Raw genomic sequence first — 17,066 nt, forward strand, 5'->3', positions numbered from 1 at the left:
GTACTCACTGTTCTTTTTAAGATTTTATTTATTTATTTGGGAGAGAGAGACAGAGTGAGCATGAGCAGAGGGAGAGGGAGAAGCAGACTCCCTGCTGAGCGGGGAGCAACGCAGGGCTTAATCCCAGGACCCTGAGATCATCCTCTGAGCCCAGAGGCAGATGCTTAACCGACTGTGTCACCCAGGTGCCCCCTCTACCTACCATTCTTAACAGTCTTTTATTCAGTTTGCAAATTCATGCCAGTGTTTTCTACAGATAATACAGTTCAGTCCCATGAGTTTATTAGACAAAGCATCCGTGGCTCACCTGAGACTCAGACTGTATAATGTGTGTTTCAAGTACTGCCGTAGAGACCCCATGGGTTTTTAATGGAAATGGTAATGTATATGAAACAAAGGAATTATGGTTTGTAACTATTAGTGAACATACAGCAAAATTATTCACAACTGAAATTTCAAAACACACTTAAAATAGACACTTTCTGTGGTACCTTGATGTAGTTTTACAATAGGTATTTTCTACCATGGTTAATGTGCAAGTGAAATATGCACTTTTTGGTGCTTCGGTCATTAGACCTCTGACCTTCCAATAAAGTCCAGACACGCCTGCCCTGTTAGAATTTGCTTTGAGGATGTAATAACCAATGAAGACTAGAAGTTAAATGGCTGCGTAAATGCTGATTTTTGCCCAGGTGTATGTTCATTAAGTTGAAGGAACAAGTGTACAGGGAGCAGGTGATACTGCTGTTAGGAGCCTGTCAAAATATCTTTGACATCTTTGGAACCCAGTTTGTAAATAAGCAAATTCTTTGCCCAGTGATCTAATCATGGCCTTTTAAGGATATTACCTTAGTGAATTGGCAGGAAGTAGCATCCCCAGAATCTGGGAGTGTAGACCTCCACGATTCAAAGTAGCAGAACTGTGAACTATCTAAAGGAGAGTGGCTGTGTGGCCTATCAGTGATGCTTTTTGGTTTTTCTTAAGGTTGGAACCCTTTTTTAAATTGTTCTTGTGTTCTATTTCATTGACTTTCCCAGGCCATTTCCAGATTGTGTGAAGACAAATACAAAGACTTGTGTAGAGCTGCTATGAGAAGGTCTTTCAGCGCTGATAACTTCATTGGTGTTCAGCGCTCTAATGCCATCCTCTCTTAAGGGAGAAGGGAGGGGCTGTAACATCATGAACCCCTCAATCTACAAGGACTGGAGAAATACCACCTCTCCTGCTCAAAAACCAGCAAAGTTAATATTTTCATCTAAAAGACAGACCTCGAATTCAAGAGACTCGTGGACCGCCAGGATTATGCTCATAGGAAAGAATGGGACCTTGTCAATGCAACACTCTTTTGTCCTTTTTAATGTAAACAGAGTTACAAAAACCACTCCAAAGCAAAAGCTCCACCCACACACAGATATTTGCTTACTATGTAGGCTGATAGCTGTGAACTAAGTGAGGGTTTTTTTTTTTAATAGTTTAAATTTTTAGACTTTAAAGACACTAACTATATAACTTTTATGTTTTTCCAATTTTTTGCCCCCTCCTTCCCCCCAATATTGCTGCATATTTCTTTAGAATCAATGCAGTATTACGATGAAAACATGGGACTCCTAACAACTCATAAAGCCACTTAGGAACAGACTGTAGCATTGTTAGGTATTGAAGGGTTTTTCCTCCCTACTTTATCACTGAAGCTGCTAGTCATTATTGGCAATCAGTTTAAACCAAAAAGCTGCTGAATAACACTTGTCATTCAAATTCTTTGCAAGCACTACTTATTAGCATATTAGTATGTTTAGGATCATAAACAGAGAAAGTATGTTATCAATGATTATCTACTTCTGTTGGGTCCATGCTGCATTTCTTGTGAACTATAATGGTGCTTCTCATTTTCTGATGATTTTCCTCTTTATTAAACACACGTATTAAAGGATATTTTCATAATTCCAACCAACATGGTGGTCCAGTGGTAACAAGCAGGTAGTGAAAAGGTGTCCTGAAAATCTTAGTGCAACTTTAAGCTTTAATATAGTGTGCTTGGGCCCTCTGGGGCACTGCTGAAGTATAAACGCTACCACCTTAGAAAATGTCATTTGAAAGTTTAATTACATTTCTTGTAAACTTACCTAGTTTTGTAAATTTTAAATATTAAGCTTTTCATTTTAATTTTTTGTTTCAGCCCCTCTTGAAGATGGCACACATTGGCTGAAACAAAAAATTAAAATGAAAAGCTTAAAATTTAAAATTTACAAGACTGGGTAAGTTTATAAGAAATAACTAAACTTTCAAATGGTGTTTTATAAGTTCATAGCATTTATTCTTCCACAGGTATCAAAGCTTAAAACTGCACTAAGACTGGAGGGATGCTTTGTACCTTCATAGACGTGCCCTCCCCTTTTAAAATCATTCTTTGCAGGGCTGTGCTGTTTACCTGCTTTGGTCACCTGAATTTCTTTTTTTCTACATTTGTAAAGAGTATGAAGAGCAGTGGTAATTCACATGTAACAAACCTAAAGGAACTGGACTCTAATAGTAGTGATCTGAAAGTAGGTGATCTGAAACAGCTCTTCTAGCCTACCTGGTAACCTGGCTGGAAGGGTCTCATTTCGAGTCCTGCTGTTTAAGAGCAACCCTCACCTCAGGCTTTAAAGGGCAGGGAATTAAGTAATCAATCTTCTAGGAGATTGGTAATGATGTCACTTAAACTTGAAATGTTAAAAAAAGATTAGTGTTCTTAACCATGTGAAATCTTTCTCCTACCTTCTCAAATGTAATCCTAGGAATTTTGCCGTAAACATAGCCTTTCTGGGCCAGGAATACTTTCTCTCAGTATAGCAAGGCTTCATATTATATTGAGTGCTGCAGGTTCCATCATTTTTAAAGGACAGACACACAAATGATAACAGTATATGAAATATTACAATCTACCACCTCAAAAAATTGTTTATGGAGTTCGGAGCTTGGAGAGTCAAGTATTGATTGCAGTTTTATTTTGAAAAGAATGCTACAACTTACGTGGTTTTTCTTCCTCATGTTTATATTAAAAGCTAATAAACTCTATTTTAATTAAAATATGGCTAGTGTGTTTATAACCTTTCAGTTCACATAGCATTACATCTCTGCCTAACTTCAGTGCTTTCAGTCAGCTCTAATGGCGAGTGGGGTCTTAAAGCATTTTCAAACTCACCATTCATGATTTGGTTTGACCCTTGCCTCTAGTTACAGTGTCATCGTGTATTTCTTTGGCTTCTGCTCTCTTCCACCTGAAGATCATGTCGTACACTTGGAATCACTGGCCGCAGGACTCCGAGGCATTGTGCAGGAGATGGCATCTTTGGACAGCTAATTATTGTGCCAAGAGGGAAAAAAGCACACTGGAAGATTAAATTAGGTGGAATATACCAGAGAGAGAGGAATTACAGGAATAGTATAGAAACAGAATGTGAGTTATATGAGGATTTTAAGCAGTTAAAATCTAGGAAAGTAAATGGAAGAACTACATTTGTGGTTGCTGTAAAGAAAAACCACCCACATGTTTTGACTTTAAAATACCCTCACATTTCAGTGAGAAATATGGCCAGATCTTCATAAGGCTTAAGACCCTAGCCACCCAGGTTGAGCAATACTCTAAACCCTGACAATCTTGCTGTATTTTCATCCACCTTAATTCACTACCGAAGGTCAAATCTTCAGCAGATCACTTTGTTGTTGATAAACTGCTGACGAGTTTCAATGATCTGATTTCATTCAGAAGGGCAATCTACCAGAAATCACTGTAAGACACTACCCCTTACTGTGCCAACTACTAAGCATAGTGCTGACAGGAGTGGTCAAAGGTTGAATAAAAATCTGGGGGGGGAGGAACCCTGGACATGACTAGCTTCAAGCGCAAGTTGGTAGAATAAGTCGAATCACAAATCGTTCTTTCCCTTTTGGCTTTAATTCTCGATGGCAGTACGGCCATTTTGATACATAGGAAATTGAGTCAAACGTAGGGTAAAAGTAATAAACATCCCTGAAAGCTAGCAAGTTCTCTGACAGAGGGCATAGAAACTAGTCACTAGTAGGGCAGTAACTACGGCAGTTTTCTCAGGGCTTCGTGACTAGGAAGAGTTTGTTCCCCAAATAAGACTATAAAAGAATATCTTAACTACCTCAACTCCTTTATCTTCAGTTTTAGTTTTTTTTTCCTTATTGGAATACTGACTTCGGTGAAACTTTGATAATATTGTGAACTGAGTTTTTAAGTCTTACAAGGGGAAGACAAAGGTCTGAAATACATGTCTGAGCCAAATGAAATTGACATTTTTATAGCTCAAAAATGGTTGCTCTCCAGCAGACATTCTTAAGGCCCAATGCTTCTGGTTAAAGAGAAACTTGCTTCTTGCTGTATCAGATTCCATCACGACCTTCTCTTCGACATTTACTCTTAATGTACCCCATGTATGCCCATACATTATTGAAATGCAACACCACTGAATCTTGGTTTTATAACAGTTCAAGGTTCATTTCCTGGTTTCGTTTTCCCATATGTATAAATACACTATTCCTTGATTTTAAAAAAGAATGCTGAAGCTAGTATTTATGGGAGAACCATTCCCTCTCTATCCACGCCATACAATGTTTTTGGAGAAGTCTTGAGCCACAGCATATGAATTAGCTAAAATCTTTCATCACCAAGACCTCTCTACTCACGTGGGAAATGACTACAACTGCTGCCTCACCCAGAAGCTGCGTTCTTGAGTACAGGGCTACCTCGAAATGCACTTGAATCTGTAGATAACATGCCGCATCTATCGAGGTAAGGATTCGATTGCCTGAAGTCTTACCTAGTTGTTAGCCACTTACTAACCTGGTTGGCCAGACACTGTGACCGCAAGAAAGCAAAAGATCTAGGAGCCCTTCAGCAAAGCCGATTCCTGTAGATCACAGGTGCAAGCAGCTTGGTTTCAGAGGCAATTTCCACTATTTTTAAGAATACGTACTTAATGTGATACAAATTTTAAGAATACTGGTTTGTGGTTGGGGATCTCTAGGGTGCAGAAAGAATTAAAAAAAACGAAGAGGAATCTGACATCAAATGAAAAAGGCTTAACGTTCTTTTTAAGAAGGAACAGGTTAGGTGTTAATGATTTTAACTGCTGGGAAGGGAACTAAGTAATCTGAATGGATTAGAGAAATCTGGTGATCGCCGCAGAACCTAAGGTCCTCAAGAAGGTTATCAATGGCATCCACTTCAAGACCTCAAATTATTCTGCTAGTAGTTTTGTTTTGGGGTTTTTTTGGGTGGTTTTTGTTTTTTTTTTTTTTTTTTTTTAGAGAGAGTCATCAAGCATTGGGGCAGGGGATAGGGGTAGAAGGAGGAAGAAAGAAAGAATCTTAAACAGGCTCCACACCCAGCCCAGAGCCTGAGGCAGGGCTTGATCTCACCACCCTGAGATCATGACCTGAGCCAAAATCAAGACTTGGATGTTTAACCAACTGAGTCACCAGGTACCCCTGCTAGCTTTTTCTTAAAACATCTATTCCTTCATCATCTTACCATTCTCAATTCTACTAACCTTCTAGCCCCCCAGATCGGGGCCCCATTATCTCCTCATTTTGGAATGGAGTCTCAAAAGCAGATTTCATTGTGTTCCCCTCCCGCTGATTAGAGTCCTCCCTCAATAAGATCATCTCCCCTCTGCTAGTATCCAGTGGCAATGCTTGATGTTGGTTACTACTATGACCCACTTCCCAAGCATTTCTACCAGGTTCCAGGAAATACAGGATTTATGTGGCTTCCAGGCCATCCGGCCCCTTGGAATCCTCTATAGTCACCTACTTGAGAGAGCTCCTGGTTTCCCCAAAGCAGCTGATCCCTGCACACTACCCTTGTTCACTCCCCTGACCTGCCCACAACCTGAGGTGGATCTCCTCGGGTCTCAGTAGCATCTCCACCTTCCAGCTCCAAGACTCATTTCATCCGGCATTAGGAAAAGATGCCTCACTTCCTAAGGTAGCCCTCTCATCTTATGGGGGGGATTCCATTCCAACTTTTTAATACCAGCCTTCTATATCCACCCCTCCACCAATTTATCCCCTTCTGCTTCAAAACCACACCTTCAAATGAAGGCAAGGATGGGGCAATTTGACCTTGCTCGGTCCTTTACTTGTCCTATTATTTCTCAGGATATGGTCCCCAGACCACCTACCTCTCATCAGCTGAAAGGGCCTATGAAAAATGAAGCTTCTCTACATGCAATGTGGAATCCTGGATTGGATCCTAGAACAGATAAAGAGCATTAGTGGAAAATCTGGTGAGATCCAAAGGAAGTCTGGAGTTAATAGTAACGTGCCAGTGTTGACTTCTTCATTTTGACAGTGTGTTACAATGATGTGTTAGCATTAGGGCCAAATAGGAAAGGGGTATACAGAAACTGGATTGTCTCTGCAACTTTTCTGTAAACCCAAAATAATTCCAAAATAAAGTTTACTAAAAAGGGGGGGGGCAGCAGCTTCTTGGGGCCCAGACCTACTGAATTTCAATTCCTGGAGCTTAAGTTTGGTAATCTACATTTTTAAATAGGAACCCCAAAAGATCCTATCAATTCCCTTTCCATTCCATGACTGAACAGTCACTTCCTCCTTGCCTTACCTAAACCTGATCTAATCCTTTGGATCCTCTCAACCCTAAGATAAGTACTATTCTCCCCCTTTCACAGATGAGAAAACTGAAATCCTTAGATTAATATGTCCAGGATCACACAGCCCATAAATGGTGGAGCTGGAACTTGAATCCCTAGCCATCAAGCTGCCAAGTCTTTTTTTTTTTTTTTTAAGATTTTATTTATTTATTCGACAGAGATAGAGACAGCCAGCGAGAGAGGGAACACAAGCAGGGGGAGTGGGAGAGGAAGAAGGAGGCTCACAGCGGAGGAGCCTGATGTGGGGCTCGATCCCATAATGCTGGGATCACGCCCTGAGCCGAAGGCAGACGCTTAACCGCTGTGCCACCCAGGCACCCCAAGCTGCCAAGTCTTAAGCATAACCATTCTACTGCCTCTCAACCCTGTCTCCATTAGTGACAAACCAAAGACCTCTGGATCACTAAAAGAATTATCACCAGTAATACTCTGGACCCACCTATTTCTCCAACCTGCTAAGTTTCTACAGTCCCTTTGGCTCCAGCCTGTGGCTTCGCCCTTACCCCCTTTTCCACTGGGGGGAAATGAGCAATGCGAAAGCCCCGGGAAGATGTGCCAACCATAGAGTCCTGTACATGTGAGGTACAGTTGCTCTTCTGTCGAGATCCAGCCCACCTAGTGTATTTTCCATTCTGCTTCTCCCAACTGCCCTAACTTCTACAGGAATCTGATAACGTTCATAGCACTCACTCTGACATTAAATTATATACTCTCATATCGTTATTCACCTCTTATCGGATTTGTCTTATCTCCCCCTAACAAAATTTTAAGCTCCTAATTACCCAGCTCCTCCTACATACTACGTAGGCCCCGGAGCATTGCCGGAGAACACTGACATACCCGGCATGAGCTCGAGGCGGTGGTTCACAGCCTGGAGGCTAATCTGCATTTGGCCAAAGCAGCAGCCGGCAGAAAGTAAGCTGACAATGGTATCTCAGGTTTACTAAGCATCTGTCCAGATTATCAGGGAGGTGCCAACTCTAAATCAATTTCTATCCTCTAATCTGGGCTCCCTGGCTTGTATTTAGAGCTTAATACCAAGTTGGAGGTCTAACTGCTGAATGATAAACAGTTTTAAGAGTCCCTGCCCACCAACCAGACACACAAAACAACAGCATCACTTCTATTCAAAGAGGTTCAGTAGAGAGTACAGGGGGATGGCTGATAAAATAGGACACAATCTCAAGCAATGTCTCTGGTCTAACGTGTATTTTCCTTCATTTCTTCAAGTGAATCATGATACGATCACAGGATCGGCAGGAGACACCTATAAAGTATATTCGAGTAAAACGTGTCCATTAGTTTTACTTCTGGCAACTGGAATTTGCTTGATTTTCATGTTAATAAAAAACACTGCCACTTTAAGTACCTCTGAGAAATCTGATTACGAAGTCAGAATCCACCTATCTCTTCAGGGACTCTTAGAAAGTAGTGTGTGTCTCCATAAAAGCATGAGGAGAAAAAGACGTGTACAGCATCTTTTTATTTTCTTTACCATTGCTTTAATGCACTTTAAAATTTATCTACATCAATCGGGAACAAAGAAACAAAAATAGACATTTCTTTGTTTTTCATAAATAACTACTCTCCATATTTGATAAAAATTCAAACCATTATTTTACCTTCCCACAAATATAATACATACAAAATCTTTTCTGAAATAATAAGGTCAGCAAATTAAGTATCTTGAGACTAACACAACCGCTGTTCTACGGACTTCCAGGAACAAAACAAGAAACACAACTTACCAAGATGCTCTGGGTTTCCTTTTGTTAATGTCATGGATTCAAAATTATAATCATCTGCCAATAATAATTTATAGATTCAAGTTGATTGTCTACAAATAAAATATCGCTGGCTCTGATTTGTGAGTTCTGGATTGGACACGACAGTGAGGACGCTGCATGATAGGCACTCCACATATGTGAACGTCAGAAAAAGTACTGAATGCCCTGGACTCCCAACTACTGACTCGGTATGTGCCTCATTTGGCTCAGTAATAAATTCACCTGCACCAAACCCGTATCGAAAGTCACTAAATCTCTCATATATATATAATATATATTATGTATATACACACCCACAACACACACACACTATACATACAGTTTGTAACACATGAAGTAATATTGTTTCAAAATGATGTAGCACAGACCATATCCGGGCTGAAATAAATCCTATAATTGTCATTGAGCTGCTAGAAGCCTTCCAGAGTTCTGAGTCACGTTACTTAGTTACTTACATCCTGCCCACCCTTTGCCCCGCTTTAATGTCTCGGTAGCTTTTTTCCCCTCAGAATCACCCTCCCCCACTCCAGGCATATTTTCTTCCCAGGATCACTGGACTGGACTTTGGAGGCAAGAAAGGGCATGCGGAGAGAGGGAGCAGGCAATTCTCAGCCACTGTACCTCACACCTGCCTAGATTTGTGATATTCTCTGTCCTGTTTGCCACATTTGGTGTTAGAAAGCAGTTATTCAGAGCTTTGTCCCTCCTGCCCCCCTTGGTCTTTCTGCAGAGCACAAAAGTGAAAGAAGCCCCGTTAGCAGGGGTAGCAGTTCATTAAAATATACAACTACATTTCCTAGCTCTGGGGTTCCCATTCTGTGCTTGAGAGTGCAGGTCACAGATGCTGTTATTAAGGTTCAGGGTGGGATCCATGAGGTTTTCTCCTGGCAGCCAGTGTCGGGATTAGTGCAGCCCTGGCCCAGGAGGAAACAGCCTAATGAATACCAACTTGGAAACAGTGCTGTCGGCACATTATTGAAGCTTGTACATGCGCACAATTACACACAACACACACACACACCCCCACACAGGCCTGTCATTGGGAACGGTCATGTGGAAAGATGACAAAGGTTTGCAAAGATAAACCAATAAGGCACCAAGAAAAATTATTTTCAGCCAATTTAGAAAACATCAAAATGTGAGGAGGGAAATAACACGAGTTAAAGAGCCTTCCTAGAGTCTGGCCAACGGATTCACTAAGAAGTCACATTAGTTCCTTTAGACAACTTTCTAAGTGTTCACCCCCAATCTATAAAGTGAAACAATGCTCAAAAGGCAACTGTGAAAGGGACAGCCTGGAAGCTGTGCTTGTGACATTAAACTGAACCATAAATCCTCTCCAACTTCACAAAGCTATCTGTGAAGAAGTTGCTAGACTCCCCCCCCCAACCTTCCATTTTATTTGTTTTCATGAGTATGGATTGTTTGCATAATAAAAATGCAAATCAAGGGAAAATAGTGTAGCTCTGACCTCTCTCCACCGGGTAGGGGCGGGGTGGTTGACAGTAGTAAGACTTGAGGGAGGAAGGTAGGCTTTACCTGCGAGGGAAGGGAGAGGAAGGGCAGGGGTGAGAACACAGACTGAAAACAGAGGGGCACCTCAGAAAGTTGGTTCTGCAGCTAGACTCCAAAAGGCATTACCTATATTGCCTCTCTGTGGCTTAGTATCCTTTATCAACAGCCTTTTTTTTTTTTTTTTAAAGTAAATTGGTTGTTCTTTCAGGCTTGGCATGTTGCCACAATGAAAAAATAATTTTTTAAAATGAAGAATTAATCCACTTTCATCCATTTCATGCCACACTTTTAGATACACTGTGCATCGTTTCTAGATTCCTGCACAAAGAAAAAGAAGTAAGGGGGACAAGGCAAATCAAGCACAAGGACTGAAGGCAGCAGAACAATCTTTGTACTTTCTGGGAAGACACACTAAATGAGGGAAGAGGTCAAGGTGATCAAGAAAGGTCCTCATTTGAAAAACAGAAGAACTGGCCCTCAGACAGGGGATCTCCTCCAAGGTTCTAAGAAGCAGCTTCTGAGTAAGGACAGGAACAAGACAAGCAAGAAGTTATGTACCTCTATGTACTAAGTTGTGTTGAATCCACTGAAATTTTAACTTGTGCAGTTTTATAAACACAAACCGCTTTTGAGAGTCCCCAAACTCCAATACCAGGCTTCTCCCTGCAGCAAAGTGTTTCAATTCACTATAGGAGCTATGCATTTCTTTTCTTAATACCCACGAAGTAAAAACTGACCTGGATTTAAATCTTACTTTTCCAACTTTGGTATAAATGAAGCACGAATGCCTAGACTCGTCATTTTCCTAGGAAGCCATTCTAAAATTTAATTGTTTTTGCCATTTTAGCTTCCTAAATGTAGTCCCCCCTCGACCCTGGTCACTGGTATTTTGCCGGCCAATGCACTATCACCTCCTTCCCCAAGTCGTGGCCTCACACTCTTCACGAAGGAACAGTTACACAGATTAGAAAAGCAAACAGAATTCTTTAATAGTAAAGAAACCCGTGTGTGTGTGTGTGTGTGTGTTCATATAGAGACTTTCGTATAGGAATGGTTAAGCAGATTGAGGAAAGCAAACAGAATTCTCTAATAGCAAAGTGCATGTGTATTTGCATGTGGGTGCATGCAAGTGTGTGCTCATCGATATATAGGCTTTCTTAGAAAAAAAAAGAGAGAGAGAGAGAGAAACAAACTGATGTGGGGGAGAGAGGACAGCTATTTTCCTGCAGTAGCAGGACCCTGACCCATATTTTAAAAGCTTACACAAGTGTATTATGGGTGTCATTGGTTTTAAGAGACTGCAGAAAGCCGTTTTGCTGCTTTGGGAATATCTGGCTATTAAACTAGTCCAAAGTCCAGGGACACTTATTTCCCCTCATTGCTGCCAATGTTTGTTCACAGGTAGCCAGCCTCCCTCCCCCCAGTTCAAGCACCCCATTCAAGGGTGGGTGTGGTTTCTTAATCACAGCTCGCCAGGAGAGGAGGAATAAGAAAAGCAAAAAGACTGTTTAACATGATAAAGGAGGTGGGTGGGGGTGGAGCAGATAAGAGAAGTGTTGGAAATTTACTTAATTACTGGAGGTATATCCATTTTAGTCCTTAAATCTAAAAAGCAGTCCATTTAACAACTATCTCTAAGTACTTCCAGAAGAAGGGAGTGGGGGTTTACTTTTACCAAAATCAGAACACAAGTTCCTTTTTAAAAAAATTGGGATCACTGAAGCCTATTAAGAACCACCCACTCCTTCTCTGGCACAAAGCTGCCATTTTACCAGTCTAGAATTCAAGCTCAACCAAACACCATCCCTTAGGTTTTCACTTTTCCAAATATTTATATCGGCCCTCTATAATGCCACCTCTAACTTACTCAAGACAACGCTGGGTGCTGTTAAGAATAAGAATGATTACAAGTACTAGAGAAAAGAAAGGGAAGTTTGATAACTAAACAAAGCTAGAATGGCACACAAAATCGTTCAACACTCTCTAACCTTGTCACTTTGGGGAGGCCCTAACCACATTATGCTCCCCCTCCTTGGCATGAATTGGGGTTTCCCCTAATTTAGGGACTATAAACAGAAACAAGCAGCACACCTTAAAGCATCTTGGACACTTTAAGCAGTGAAAGGAGAAAACAAGCTGAAAAAGCACACCCAACAACTTCCCAGTCATAGCAAACCTAAGCTTTCACTGTTCACATTTTTTTTTAAAGACACAAGTATAGGAAATATATTTTCCCAATTTAGACCACACAGTTCAAAGAAACCTGAACCAAGCGGAACTTCATTATAATGCCAACCTTAGGATTGTAAAGCCCCCAAAGCAAAGGTAAATTTTGTTGCCAAAATGCAACAAAGTTAAAAATTAAGAAAACTACATATAAATTAAAAACAGGGTTCCCCTAAAAAAAAAAAAAAGGTAGTAAGAAACGCAAAATAGAATACACGTGAGCTGAGCCCCTTTGAGAAGTCCCGGGACAGGTACTCCCTTGAAAGGGCCCCTTCCCCCGCTCTCCAAGTTGCCCCAGGAGGGGGCATCAGCACCAAGAAGGTAAACGGAAGTGAACTTGGCAAAGCTACCAAACAAAACACCCCCCCTCCCTCAACTCCCGGCCCCTCTGGGCCTCGGCCTCCTACACGTGCGACAGGGACACCTGCTTGTGGTAGGCGGCGGCCGCGGCGGCGGCTGTGGGGGGGCCCGGCGGCCCGGTCCTGCCCGTGAGCGCCGCGCTCGCCTCATAGTCCCCGGCGGCCCTGGCGCCGCCGCTCTTGTGGCCCCGCCGCGGGCGGCAGCAGCAGCGGCTAGTGAAGCGCCGCCACGACTCCACAGTCTTGCCGGACCAAATCCAGACGCCCGACGTGATGCCCACCACGAGGCACATGAAGTACTTGAGCATGAGCACCCAGTACTCGGGCTTGGCGCGCGGCTGGCCGGCGTCTGGGCCTGGGCACGCGCAGGTGAGCGCAGCCTCCCAGCTCTCGCGATAGTGCTGCTCGTACAGGTAGCAGGCCACCACGATGCTGGCCGGCACCGTGTAGAGCAGCGTGAAGATACCGATACGGATCATCAGCTTCTCCAGCTTGTCCGTCTTGGTGCCGCCCTGCTTGATGACGCTACGGATGCGGAAGAGCGACACGAAACCCGCCAGGAGGAAGAGGGTACCCACCAGCAGGTAGAGCACCAGCGGGCCCAGCACGAAGCCGCGGAGCGAGTTCAGGTTCTGGTTGCCCACGTAGCAGATGCCGGCCACCGGGTCCCCGTCCACGGAGCTCAGTGCCAGCGCTGTGATGGACTTGACGCTGGGGATGAGCCACGCGGCCAGGTGGAAGTACTGTGCATAGCTCGCGATGGCCTCGTTGCCCCACTTCATGCCAGCTGCCAAGAACCAGGTGAGCGACAGGATGACCCACCAGATGGAGCTGGCCATACCAAAGAAGTAGACCAGCAGGAAGACGACAGTGCACAGCGCAGGGCCTGTCGTCTCGTAGTGAATGTGGCTATGCTCGCGGCTGCAGGCGACACTGGCATGGCCCACCACCAGGCGCACCAGGAAGCCCAGCGACACGCACAAGTAGCAGGCGGACAGGAAGATGATGGGACGCTCAGGGTAGCGGAAGCGTTCCATGTCTATAAGGAAGGTGGCCACCGTGGTGGAGGTGGAGATGAAGCACAGCACAGACCACAGGCCAATCCAGAAGGTGGCGAACGTGCGCTCGTCGGGACTGAAGGAGGGCTGGTAGCAGGGCACCGCGCAGTTGGGCACCTGGCCCGTGCGCACCTTGTTGTAGAGCGGGTGCGACTCCTTCAGGATGGGCACGAAGGGCTCCCGGCACTTGCACACTGACGGGCCCCCGGCGGCGCACTCGCCCCCGGAGGCCGGGGCCCCCGCTGGTCCTGGGAGGGTGGGTTTGGCCGGGAAGGGCCTGGGGGGCGCCGTGGTGGCCTCGCTGCGGTTGTAATCCATGCACAGGACCTCGGCGTCGCGGCCCAGCACCGGGAGGCGGTCGCAGCTCATGCGCTCCGGCCAGGCGAAGCCGTACTGCCGCATGAGCGGCGAGCAGCCGGCCTTGGCGCGCTCGCACACCGAGCGGCAGGGCGGCAGCGGCTTGTGGTAGTCCGGCAGGCAGATGGGCGTGTACATGGAGCACAGGAAGAAGCGCAGGTCCGGCGAGCAGTGGATCTCCACCAGCGGCCAGAATTGGTGTACCTCCAGGCCAGCCTCGTCCTGCGTGTCGTGGTTGAACTGGTTGGGCATGTGCGTCAGGTTGTAGCCGATGCCGCGGCACATGGGCACTGTGATTTCCTGGCACACTGGGGCCTTGGAGGCAGCCGCCGCCCGGCCCGCCAGCTGCGCCAGGAGCAGCAGCAGCAGCGAAGGCGGTGCGGACGGGTCAGGCCGAGCCATAGCCCCCTCCCTCCGCTCGCCTCGCCTGCCGCAGCCCGCGCGGGGCCCACGCAGCCAGGGGAGAGCGGGCCGGCCTTTCCGCCGACTTGTGTGTGGCGCCGGGGCTGGCAACCTGTTGGTTTCTTTTTCTCTTAAATCCGTCCAAAGATAAACTGTTTCGGGAAGGCGCTGCCTCCGCAGGCAGCGCTCTGCTCTTCGCCAGATAGGGTGGGGAGGGACGGTTAGGGCTCCGATTCCAGGGAAAGTACTCTTTAAAAAAGAAGCTGGGGGAGAAGAAAAATTGCAACCACTCCCAATTAGAGGGGAGTCAACGGCACAGTCCCCGCAAGCGCTCTCCAAATCTCTAAGTTAACGTCTCCCTTCCCTCCCCTCCACCTCCGGGAACCAAACTACTGACTCCCAGCCCATCCCCACCCCACCCCCGCCTCCCTCCACACTGGGCCCTCCGGGGTGTACCCCGGGGTCAGAGAGCTCAGCTGCCTGGAAAAGGGAGGAGGAGCCGGGCAGAGAACAGGGAGAAAGGGGAAGGCGCGGGCCCTCACCTTCGCGGATCCCAAGAGAAGCAGATAGTCGGCAGCCAGCCTGGGTGCTCCGTCCCTGGGACACTCGCTCAGAAATGCGACTTCGAGACGGGCTGGCACCCGGAAAGTTTGACGATAGGCTGGGTATCCGAGGCGCGGCACATGGCATCAGGTGAGGGCGTCTCAGAGAGGGGGTCGCACCCTGAACGCGGTCGCCACAGGCCGGTCACTCGCCCTCTCCTCCTCCGGGGCCCCCAGCATGATCCGAGCGGGGCAGAGCAGGAGCAGGCCGTGCGTTCCACCGGGGTCCGGGAGCCGGACGAAGGGCAAGCGCGTCTGGCAGCACCTGGGCGAGAGGAAGGCGGTGTGCGGCAGCCAGGGGATCCCGCTGCCTCACTGCACCGCGAGCAGCCGGCGCTGGCCCCGCCAGGACTGCATGGTGCTCGCCCGCCGCCGCGTCCAGCCCGCTGATCGCCTCCTCCCCTGCAGGGGGCTCCGCGCTCCAGCGGACTCCTGGGGGCGGTGGCGGCGCTCCCGGGACGCGCCCGGCTCGGCTCCTCCCCCGCGCTCTCTCACTCTTTCGCCCACCTCCAGAGGGTTACAGAACGGTGTGCGGCGGCGACAGCAGCCGAGACACAGACGCGGGCCGACTAGCCTGTCCCGCCCCGCCGGGGTCACCTGCCTCTAAAGCCCGCCGGGAGGCCCCGCCCCTTCCCCGCCCCCTCGCGCTGGGGCTTGGTTGGTGGGCTGCCCCGCCACGTTCTCCGCGCGTCCCCGCCCACTGCCCCGCGGGCTCGGCCTCTCCCCCAGCGCCCTCCGGCCCCGCCCGGAGTTGGCCGCCGGGGAGAGCGGGCCAATAGCAGGCCGGAAAGCGATGGAGGCGGGGCGAATGCTAATCTCTCCTTCTTGAGACCCCAGGCGGGAAACCTTTGCTGGAAGTCCCTACCGAGTTCGCTGCGGGCTTCCACGGTCCGGGGCTCACTTTTCTTGTAATAGAGTAGCTCATGAACCCTTGCTTCCAGAGCCCCTACCAGGTCTCTCTGTAGCTAAAAATCCTTAGCTTCCAGCGCTTGTTTAAAAGAATTGCTCGAAGAATCATTCTTAACCGTGGCACCTGTCTCCGCTCTGCGCGGTCCTCTTACCAGGTGAGCTCACACTGAGAGAAGAGTGAAGGCTTATTGAGCCCCTACTGTGTGCCAGACAGTGCGTTAATCGTTTATATCTTAACACAAGATCTCAGATCTTTACAGTTTTGTGAGACAGGTACTCCTTACAGGTGAAGGAACAAAGGTTTTGACATTTGACCAAGGCAACCAAGCTAATACTTTCCCAAGAAAGCCGCAACCTAGGCAATTTTCACTCCGGTATTCCGAGCGCCTGGCACATAGTAGGCGCTCAAATGGTAACTCGGGATTCGAACCCATGTAGCTGCATCCCAATGTTAACCACTCCCCCCCCCCATGTACTATCTGTATCCCCCAGTGTTCAACCTTTACTTTAGCATTTCGTCACAAAATCTTAGCCGTGATAAGAAAGTGATTTTCTTTCTGTCTTTGGAAGACTCGAGAGATGTGAGCCCTTTATCAGTCGAAGTTTAAAATCCCAGGCAGTTGCAAAGTCGCCTGCAGGGAGAAGCGGCGCTGGCTCGAGGCTCGGTAATGGGTGGGCGCCTGGGTCCCCGGGGCCGCCTGCTGTTGAGCCGCGCACTCGCGCGCCTCTGAGGAGCTGGGGCGCAAGGAGCAGCCCCGGCCGGCGGGAAGACCCGCTGGGTGCCCTGGGACACACAGTGGCGCTCTCCAGATAGGTTATTATGCTGCAAGTTTTAAATGTTCTTAAAATGCCTCTTTTCTACGTGTTCTAATTAGGTTAGAAGACTGAGGTGTTCAGCATTCTTGAAATTCATTCACACGCTTACAAAGAGGGTTTGAATTGTTTCCCGCTCCCCCACCCCTTCCTTCCTCTGGGAAGAAGGCGGAAAAAAAGCAGGAGGGCCTGAGTACTTCAGGGAGTCAGGACTGGACTAAAGGGCTGAGATAGACCGCAGTCATTGTCCTTCTTCTGTCCTGGACCCCGTTTGCACAGACTGGGGGACTGAATTGCAGAATAGCCCTCTCTCTTGCTCATCAACAAGGCTTTGTGGACAATAATGAAGAATAT

The 17,066-nt window shown here is 46.9% G+C and overlaps 2 protein-coding genes across 5 annotated transcripts in view; one reads left to right on the top strand and one right to left on the bottom strand.

Annotated features, from left to right (window-relative positions):
- CCNYL1 (cyclin Y like 1) overlaps window positions 1–2,157 on the top strand; it is a 35,329-nt gene extending 33,172 nt beyond the window's left edge. For both annotated transcript variants that reach the window (XM_045806604.2, XM_045806603.2), the window contains one exon: window positions 1,039–2,157. In XM_045806604.2, coding sequence (XP_045662560.1) covers window positions 1,039–1,155 — 117 coding nt within the window. In that variant the 3' untranslated portion in view covers window positions 1,156–2,157. The remainder of the gene's footprint in view (window positions 1–1,038) is intronic.
- Window positions 2,158–3,060: 903 nt separating this feature from the next.
- Window positions 3,061–15,580, bottom strand: FZD5 (frizzled class receptor 5). 3 transcript variants are annotated; one of them, XR_015724819.1, is made up of 3 exons: window positions 14,931–15,580; window positions 6,193–14,651; window positions 3,061–3,340 (listed from the first exon to the last, which is right to left on the bottom strand). XR_015724819.1 is itself a non-coding variant. In XM_087863033.1 (3 exons), the coding sequence occupies exons 2-3, from the start codon at window positions 15,076–15,078 to the stop codon at window positions 12,616–12,618; spliced, it is 2,184 nt and encodes a 727-aa protein (XP_087719159.1). In that variant the 5' UTR covers window positions 15,079–15,255; window positions 15,498–15,573; the 3' UTR covers window positions 5,291–12,615. The 3 variants fall into 3 exon arrangements, 2 of the variants coding, with proteins under 2 accessions (XP_087719159.1, XP_045662565.1); XM_087863033.1 differs by lacking the exon at window positions 3,061–3,340 and having other exon boundaries at window positions 5,291–14,651; window positions 14,931–15,255; window positions 15,498–15,573; XM_045806609.2 differs by lacking the exon at window positions 3,061–3,340 and having other exon boundaries at window positions 5,291–14,651.
- Between the last annotated feature and the right edge of the window lie 1,486 nt (window positions 15,581–17,066).

The sequence above is a fragment of the Ursus americanus genome, chromosome 1 (genome assembly GCF_024610735.1).
Source record: "Ursus americanus isolate L20-20 chromosome 1, mUrsAme1.1.p, whole genome shotgun sequence".
NCBI classification, from domain to species: domain Eukaryota; kingdom Metazoa; phylum Chordata; class Mammalia; order Carnivora; family Ursidae; genus Ursus; species Ursus americanus.

Excerpts from the sequence above, each read along its gene's own strand:
- FZD5 (XM_045806609.2), bottom strand. The coding sequence starts at position 15,078 with ATGCCATGTGCCGCGCCTCGGATACCCAGCCTATCGTCAAACTTTCCG. Across the intron at positions 14,652-14,930 it reads TTCTCTTGGGATCCGCGAAG|CTTCTTTTTTAAAGAGTACT; the intron begins GTGAGGGCCCGC and ends CTTCTCCCCCAG.